This window comes from Oryza brachyantha, chromosome 6 (genome assembly GCF_000231095.2).
Source record: "Oryza brachyantha chromosome 6, ObraRS2, whole genome shotgun sequence".
NCBI classification, from domain to species: domain Eukaryota; kingdom Viridiplantae; phylum Streptophyta; class Magnoliopsida; order Poales; family Poaceae; genus Oryza; species Oryza brachyantha.
In genome coordinates, this window is record NC_023168.2 from 5,310,178 (window position 1) to 5,320,096 (window position 9,919).

General features: G+C 38.6%; 1 protein-coding gene across 1 annotated transcript; it reads right to left on the minus strand.

Annotated features, from left to right (window-relative positions):
- Positions 1 to 2,651: 2,651 nt before the first annotated feature.
- LOC102711541 (cyclin-D1-1-like) lies at positions 2,652 to 6,655 on the minus strand. The gene is made up of 6 exons (XM_006656760.2): positions 6,377 to 6,655; positions 6,156 to 6,242; positions 4,817 to 4,912; positions 4,533 to 4,734; positions 3,016 to 3,155; positions 2,652 to 2,869 (listed from the first exon to the last, which is right to left on the minus strand). Exons 1-6 carry the CDS (start codon positions 6,653 to 6,655, stop codon positions 2,684 to 2,686), a joined length of 990 nt encoding a protein of 329 aa, XP_006656823.2. The 3' UTR covers positions 2,652 to 2,683.
- Positions 6,656 to 9,919: the final 3,264 nt, after the last annotated feature.

Here is a 9,919-nt window from a genome sequence, read left to right on the forward strand (position 1 = left end):
GGCTAACATGTAGGGTGCTCTATTTTAAAACATGTGAGCTGAATTCCTCCAAGTAATGCTTGAAATTTTTTTTTGAATTTTAAGAATCTTTTATGTAGAAAGATTTTCCTAAAAAAAAACACATTCTAGTGTTGTACCTTTGAGTTTTATACTTTTTCCACATGGAACTGGTTTATCTTATCAGTTTTGCTAGATATCTATCGATCACATTTTGGACCATAGGATCCGCTCCGAGATTTGTACAAAAATAGATGAAAAAACACAAACAACACACGAACAAAAACTCTTTTTAGCACACGGATGCATGTCCACCTGTATACTTACATCTCATTTAAATAGTTATTTAAAAATATATAAAAAATTGATAAGATATATTAATATAAGTTATATCATTTCGCAAATATACAGGTTTAAATTCAACTTCTATAAATTACAGAAAAATAAAATAAATCAAAACTACTATACATGTAAGTAACGGATGGACATCCATCGGTGTGCTTAAAAACTGTGACCCAAACTCCATCTCCCGACCTCCGGATCATGCCACACATGCACAACCCGCTGCAATAATCATGGTTTTCGAAAATTAAATGCCAATTACATACAACTCATATTGTACTTACCTACTAATTGCATTTTAACTACATTATATTTGCACTATTGTAGTTACATTATGATTTTTAGTGGAAAAATCTTGTTATTGAAAAAAAGTCACGGCCTCTGTTAATGTTCAGCGTTAAAGTCAAGTGTTTGAAGGAAAAAGAGAGCGGCAGCTGACTGTTGCAAACAGTAGAAACTCGAGAACCGAACAACCTGCAATTCCCAGCTTTTTCGAACTAAATAAATCAGCACCTTCGTTAATTCAGTTAGCTCGAGTAACATACCATTGCAAAGCTGGATACTAGTATATAATCATCCATCATCAGAGAGAATATCTGTCAAAGGCAAACACGACAATGATACCCATCTACAAAGTCCAAAACTTAACAGATTACGCAAGATATCTCTCTCACGATATTGTACAATCCATCAATAACCCGAGATCTCACTGTCAACTGCCACCGTTCGTATGGGGATTATTAATCCGGTGCGAAAATATAGTAATGTATTAGTATATAATTAATTAATTATTAAGTATAAAGATTTTAAAAAAAGGTTAATATAATTTTTTGAAGCAATTTTCATATAGAAAATTTTCAAAAAACACACCGTTAATCATTTCGGAAAGCTTATACATGAAAAAACGATGGAATCTGGTCAATAAAAGGGGAGAAGAACGGACCGATCATTATGTGCATTAAACAGTTTAACACTGAACAAGATTGGATCCTTTACGCAAAGAAGCTCTGTTTTCGTAGATTAGTGCAGGGATCAATGACACAAATCTGCTGCATTAGCTGGTGCATTTTCTGGGAAAGGAGTCTCACCGACTGTTCAGATCTTTCATGCCATCTTCTTTTTTATATGTGTGTGGCACGAAGCTTGGCTGGCCGGCAGCAGTTCGAAATGCGCATCGAGCTGGTGAGCAAATGATTTTGCTGCTGTGTCGACGCTGCTTTACATAAAGGCAGGACAAATCTGGTAGCAATGGGGGCATCTTGCCCTGAAGATTGCAACGGCTGTCATGTTGTCATGGGCAGATTTTTAAGTAGCACAGTGTGGCACTGACACAGTGGTTTAGGTCTAACTAACACACGCATGCAAGTGTGCAACTATAGATATATAATATGAAGTGTCCTGAGTCTTTTCAGCTTACAAAAGAACTTCATAGGACAGATGATCTCCTGAGAAATGCAGGTGTCCTACTGTGCTATATAGTACTACATTTTTTGGATTCCGAATAATGGTGATCGATCAATTTGATATGAGGATTGACCACTGTGTATGATGTATTGATGTTGCTGGTTAGAGCATTCCCGTAACTTATCTAAATTTGGTCATCTATATCTTTATTTGGATGATTATCTAAAACAGTTTAATTCTTCATATCTCTTTGTACTTCAGCATATCATCCATATGTGACATCCACCGTATCTTTTTGGAGGACATAGAGAGTATCTAAATATAGAGTTTCTCTCTCTTCATATAGACGACATACAAAAATACAGAATGAGATGAATGTTTTGCTGGAGTTCAATTTTACGCTTCGTCCTTTATTTTCAGGATGAGGGATGAGATGAATATACTGTTGGGATGCTGAAAAAGCAATAATCAAGTTTAACTAGCTAAAACAAACACACATGCTTCTCATTTTGCTAGGGCCAAACGAGGAGGAAGCTTTTGGTCATTCTAGTGGTAGCTAACTTGACCAGCCCTGCAGAGTGCAGACTACCCAGTCCACAGTGTCGTATTGAATCCATCCTTTGCTTCACTTTTCATCACTTTGCAGAAAGAAATACTACTGCACATGTTTGCTGGCCTATTTGGTCCCCATCAGTTCATCATACAGGTGCTTCTCTTTTTCTTTCTTTGAGAAATCTTTAGTCCTACCACTCGCGATCCCGACTCCTCACATTTATGTTCAAATATATGTTCTCTTTTCTTTCTGAATGAGCTACAAAATTATCATAACTGCAACAATCATAAAATGATAAATAAACAAAGAAACAAATAAAGAACTCATCCAAGAATTAACAGAAACTGCCGAGGAATTGATTCAGACTCAAAAACAAAGAGAAAAGATTCACTCTTCTCCGAAATGGCCACCAAGTTTGCGCCTTTTGCCCCGGGAAGATGAACTTGCTACTGACGAACAATTCATTGGTCTCAGCTGCGGCGCGAGCAGTATCATCAGATGCCGCCTCCTCTCTCTCGCAGTATTCAGAGCTTGCTGCTGCTGCAGCAGCTGGTAGCAACTGCTGATCCCTTCCTGTAAACAAAAAAAAGAGAGAGAAAAGATCAGTTTTTTTTTTCTCTCATGTTACTGACGAACTGACAAGGTTTTGCAAATTACAAAGATCTTGAATTGATCATGTTGTCATGGGTTGGTCAGTCAGTCAGTCGTCAGTTACCTACCTCAGTCAGGCCAACGCACCACGAGGCAACTGATTCAGGGCTGACGCTCCTGCAAGCCATGGCCGCTGGCGACTCATTTACTGCCAATAGCACCGCCGCTGCCGCCATTGATGAGGCGCAGTGGTTCAGGAACTCGGTCTCTGTTCCATGGCAAGAAGATTCTAGGGTTTAGCTAGAGAGCTTTGGATGCAGAGATACATGCAGTGATTCAAGGATAAAGTTTAGCATTAGTGCTCATGAGGATGTTTAAGGATACTCATGTTAATTAGCAGTGAATAAATTGCAGTGTGTACTAGTATCATTTATCAGGACTCAGAAAGCATGTGATCTCTTGCCACATTGAACTGTCGTCAAGATGCTGCCACCCTGAGTGCTCGATTGGCTACAAGATGCATTTAGATAATTGGTCGATTGAAGCATAAATCCAATTGTTTCCTTCCTATGATCTAAGCTATTAGTGGTCTGGTTTGAACTATTGATTTATATTATAACATAACTCGTCAATTATCCTGATGGAAGAGCTTTTTTAACATCCTTAAAAATGTATTTTAATGTATCATATTTTTCAGTGTAAAAATTTAGCATCTCAAGATATAATATAAAATTTTTAGTATTTTAAGATACTTTTTAAGGATGATAAAAAACCTATTTACAATATATCCGTTTAATTATATTTACGTCCTTCCGACCAGTAACCCCAAGGGAACTGGTTACCGTCCGGTTTTTTGGAACCATGGTATTGACTATTGAGTACTCAGTACTCACAACCTGGCTCCACTAACTCATCTTTTCATCTAAGACAGGGAAACAAAATGTCCTTTTATAGAAAGTTGAAGAACCAATGATAACATTATTCAGGCATGAAGACAACAAGTTCATTTCATTGTACCATTTTTCACCTCTTGACATTGGCTTGTAGTTTACTTATGTTATGCCACCTTTTACTACTACTGGCAGTATGGTCATAAATTTTAAATCTAATTATGTACTCTCTCCGATTATTTTTACCAAATACCATTGATTTTTGACATGTGTTTAACTATTTATCTAATTTTAAAATTTTATATTATTTTTAATATTATTATTATTTTATAATTTATTTTAGAGTATTTTTTCCATCTTTAAGCATGTACCATAAGGTACTACTGTTTTCTATGTAAAAATTTGGTAATTTTACATACAAAACAGTGGTTTCTCATGGTACCTCCTCAAAGATAGAAAAATTACTCTTTATTTTATTATGAAAACTACTTTAAGCATGATTTATAATTTTGTATATTTACGTAAAAGAAATTAAATAAGACGAATGGTCAAACGTAGATCCAGAAATCAACGACGTGAAATAAAAAACAGAGACTCTAACTAGGACAACTTTGACTATTCATCTAGTGCTATATAACAAGCCATACGACATGCGACTCAATGATCAATCTATATCCATCCTATAGATCCGAAAGAAATCATTAATTTTCCTACTATTTAATTCCTTAAAAAGAAAACTTTTACCAGCATATTACCATGAATTGCATCGAGAATTATTTGGCAAGTGCGCAACGCCAAGATCCTCGAGTTTCTCCCGGAGGAGCCGGCCTTGAAAGCGAAGAAATCAACAAAGGCGAAAGGCGTCAGCGACCGGAGCCTCCAGTCCAGCTCGACCAGCACGATGAGCTCCATCCTCTGGATCGTCCGAGGCTCAAAAATGAACCTTGTTCCTTCGATCTGCTGACATTGCTGCAAAGTTCATATGCAAAACAGATGCAAATTAAGAGAAACATGCAGAGTGATCAATCAAGCTAGGTACTTGAAGGTTGAGGAGGGGTGGTGAAGAGGTTTCTTCCATCTTGGCAGCCAGAGACAAGCAAGCCACACATAGCAACTGGGATGCCCATCCATAATCCTGGGTGAGATTAGTCAGATTTCAATAAGAAGCTAGAATCATTTGATCAAGGTCTTAATAAAACTAATGGTAGCACAACTCTTGACATCTTCATCAACATGAATCAAGGCAAACAAACCGATCAGACGAGCAGAGCGAAGGAATATTATAATTAACTAGTGGCGGATCCAATAGATGATATTAGAGGGGGACTGAATAAACTAGATAGAGATCTAGCGATGTTCGGTTTGGTGCTTGACGTTTCGCTCTATGTGTGTGTTTGGACGGTTGACACATGGATCGGGGCATGTGCTTTGGTGCACATCCTTCCTCGGCAGCCAGCCGTCGATATAAAACTTTTTTTTAACTTTTTCTTCCTATCTATCTTAATTACATTGAATGACCTCCTTCGGTTATTCCGACAAAAAAAAATCTAGCCCTCCTTCCCATTAACCTTTGGCATAAAATTTTAAAAAATATCCATAGGCTCTCATAGTCCTATTGGGTAGTGAGGGCTCAAGCCCTCCGTCCCCGTAACTAACGACAGCTCTAGGTAGCACCTGTAAACTGCAGTGCACAGTGTCATTATCAGATTGGCCTTAGCCCTGAACTGTTATGATTCATCTCTATCACAGATTCACAATCAATCATCACAAGGAAAAAAACCATGTGGACCGTCGATCCATGAAAAGCACCTGCCCTACTACAGTTTAAGGCAAAGTCGCCAGTGATCGTGTAGATCGGGGAATTGAGACCAAATCCAAATCTAAATAGTGGCCCTGCCAACCATAATTCTCAGTCTTGGTGTGGTGGCACACCTGAGCCAGAGAACGGCATCAAGGTCACATGCATGTTTTTTGTCTAGTAATGGGAAAGTTAAATTCCCCTGATGAACAGACACACCCTCTGACAGAATAATGCCCTAGCTAGCTATCCACCTAACAAATTAAGATTCAGAATTTTTGCATCTGCCAGAAACATTCGTCAGGTTTGTGTGCTAGCTAGCTATCTACAGCTATTAATTAAGCACATTTCAGTGGCTTCCTGGCCCACATGTCATTGGCATATTACTGTGGATATGCTAATTTTTCTAATGCAAATATTGTATGTTTGATAGTATATATGCTAGTATGCTACAGACAGTAGTAGTTTGATTAATTGATTCGTAATCTGCAGCTGATTCTTTTTTTAGAGCCTAATCTCTGCAGTGCTTAATCCAGTAGCTAGACACAGCTAGAGACAAATGTGGGGGCCATTGAATTACCGGCAGAGTGCGAGAGGACAGGAACCTGTCCATGTAGCTCACGGCGAGGTACGCCGTCGCCGGCTGGAAGCCGTGGAACGACCGGACCTGGAGAAGAAGAAGGCGAGACGAGGTGCAGGTTAGAGTAGACGCGCTCGATCATCACGCACACGCGCAAGAATGGAGCATCGCGATGGATGGATCGAGCGAGCTAGCTCTCGTGGTGTGTGGTAGCTTTTCACCTTGAGGATCCAGGAGACGGACTCCGACCAGCTTCCGGGCCGGTGGACGACGGCCCCCGGCCGGCGCCCCGGCGGCGAGAACGCGGGCACGACGAACTCGGTGTCGACGGGCGCGTCGTCGTCGTCGTCGTAGCAGAAGCACTCACCATGTCCTCCGTCGTCAGCTGCGGCGGCGGTGCACGTCGACGACGACGACGTCCCCGGCTCGCGGTCGTCGCGCTCCAGCTCGCCGGCGTCCTCGCCGCAGTACAGGAGCGCGTCGTCGCCGTTGTCGTCCATGAAGCACGGCGTCCGTCGTCGTCGATCGACGCCGTGGGCACTGCCACTGTCCCGCCGCGCATCCGTCGACATGCCGAGCTAGCTCGCTCGCTAGCTGGACACAGATTATTGCACCGCGGCCGCCATTGCCCCCGCTATTTCGCCGCCGCCGGCAAGTGCGAGAGAGAGAGCTTACGCCTGCACAAGCTGATATGATGGTTGCGATGTGACGGAGCAGAAGCCAGTGGAGTGTAGTGTGGACTGTGTGGCTACAAGCTGGTGAAAATTAAGCCTGGATGCTGCTTGGTTTTATCTGGCTCTGCCACTGTGCCTGATCTAGTGCCAATGCCCCTTTTCTAAAATGGAAAGTAACTAATGCCCTCCGTTCTAAAATATAAGATCGAGATCTTATTTATATTGAGCGGAGCCATTTAAAAAAAAGGCTAAAAGTTGTTACTCACTACGAGATTCTTATATTTTGTTTTTGTTGCTTCAATCAATTTAGGAAGAAAAATATGGTTTACCCCGTTGGTCTAGATGGATAATGGTGACTTAAAATCATAATGGTATAGGTTGATCTAGGGATGAAAACGGATCGAATACTCGATCGGAAACTAGCTCTATCATATTCGTTTTCATTTTTTTTTCGAAATCGAAAACTCGGATATGAAAACAGAATCGAATATTATCGAATACAAATACGGAGTGAATACGAATCGAAACGAATATGGTGACGAATATTAATCGGAACATAAAAACCTCTTAAACTAAGCTTCACATATCATTGAAGAAATATAACTTATTATCTTTTAATATAAGTATATAACTTATCAATATTTTTAAATATAAGTGATTACTAATACCATAAAAAGAAATATCTGTAGCGGTTGTGTGGTCGTGGACGCCTAGATTGTTTGAAGCCAGTTAGTCAGAACCAGCTAAGGTGAACACTAGTTGGACCGTTGGGATGGACTTTTTTTAGGTCGAGCTGATTTGATTGAGTGGTCAATGCATAGGTCCGGATATCCGGAAAATAATCCAGATATTATCCGACGGATATTACCCGTATCGTATTCGTTTCCGTATCCGAAGAAAAAAAATCCGAATTCGATTCCGAATCCAAAAATTTCCGGAACTATCCGACCGAAGTTATCCGAATCCGAAAAATGATCCGATCGGACGGAAATTATCTGAATCACTTTCAACACTAGGTTGATCAACACGGTTATAATATAAGTGTAACTGTATTTATAAAAGATGAAATATAAGGGGGATTTGTAACAAATACACGTTCTACTATTAAGTGAGCTTTAGGCATGCTTCGGAAGGATGAAATTTATGGAAATTTTAGATATTAATATAAACTAATTGATGAAAATCTTGTATTTTTCAAATAAGACCTTAATCTAGTTTCATGTTGACATTTTCTTATAAATTTGTGAAGCCATTTCAAACATATTTAATACTCTATCTACGTTTTAACTATGTCGAAATTCAATTATTGAGTGTTTGTATATACATCCAACTTCATTATCATTTATATAAATACCTAGATAATGTTAACAAAATTTATATTTTCGATTAATTTTTCTTTAACCTTATTATTCCTAGTTAATAAGTTAAAGAGGGTAATACCTCTAATTCATACACCCTCACATATATATGGCAAATAAGCAAAAGCTTATCTAGGACATAAAAAAACTAATCAAATCCGATTTTTTTTTATAAACTTTGTGTTAAAGCGCATGCACCCTACATCAAACGTTAGGATCAGGTTTATCCTTATCTGGGTAAAGTCGTACATCGCACTAAAGGCGATTTCAGCCTTTCACATACGTACTGTCATCCGTAAACACAACATCGATCGATTGTGCAATTGGCTATAACGTACATGTAATTACCGGCTCATCAGTACTCGGTACTACACCGGCCGTGACTTAAGTGTGACGCCTATAAGTATATCAAAGGTACCATCTTTTCGCTTATATTTATAAATAAAATTTGTATTTAAGTGTTCTTAGCGATCTAAAAATCGAGGCTAAAAAATAAATAATAAATTACATCTCAAAATTAACTCTAAATTTAAAGTTAAAATTTAGCTTATAAGCATAAACGAAAGATGAGTGTATATATCTAGACCCCACTAAGGTTTCGTGTTGGTTAACTACTGCATGTTGAAAATCTATTTTAGAAACGTTAGATGATAAACTTATATGTATAAACTGTTTTTTAATGAAAAGAAGTAATATTCAAATAGCGTTACACATAGAAGGCAATAAATAATCCGATAAAAATCTGGCAAATCGATACAGCCTTAACTTAATGTACGATATACTTTCCCACATACAACGTATAGATTAACTGAATGACGAGACAACCTTAACTGTACTTACGTGTACAGGATGTCCGTGTAAGGGGGTGTTTAGATACATAAAATTTTTGGAAGAAGTGTCATGTCAAATGTTTGACCGGATACGAATGAAAAAATAAATTTCACGGCTAGTCTGGAAACCGCGAGACGAATCTTTTGAGCCTAATTAATTCATCATTAGCACATGTTGGTTACTGTAGCACTTATGGCTAATCATGGACTAATTAGACTTAAAAGATTCGTCTCAAGATTTCTTCTGTAACTGTGCAATTAGTTTTTTGGTTCATCTATATTTAATGTTTTATTTAGATGTTCAAAAATTCGATGTGATGTTTTTGGAAAAAAAATTTGGGAACTAAACAACACCTAAGTACGATGTTGGCAAAAAGGTGTGCATACATTCGGCTTGCTTGGTAGAGTTCTAAAACAAAATGGATCCACACTTCTGGAGCGCTAGCTAAATTAAGGTAGCTTCATCCTTTCCATGTATTCCCTGAACCACATCCAATAGAGTTTCGTTCAGATTTAGGCCAATTAAACATCCAAGCCCGTCAAACAATTAAACCTATATTGTGTACATGTGTTTATTACAACTAAACATGAATATTTAGGGCAAAATGTTTGCCCAGCTAATAAGGATAGATCTAACGCGGGGCAAGTGGAGGCTCGAGGCCCCGCTACCTGTTAGATTTTTGGAGCCCTATTAAATCCCTCCAAAATTTTATATTAAAGTTAAAGAAAAGGAGAGACCGAAACTCTCTACAGTTTGTTTAGACTCCTCAAACTTTTGAGATCAAGGCCACGTTCGGCCGTTGGCATAAGTTAACTAAGCCCCCTCGTTTTCTGCACGCACGTTTTTCAAACTACTAAACAGTTGATTTTTTTAAAAAAATCTATATATAGAAAAGTTGTTT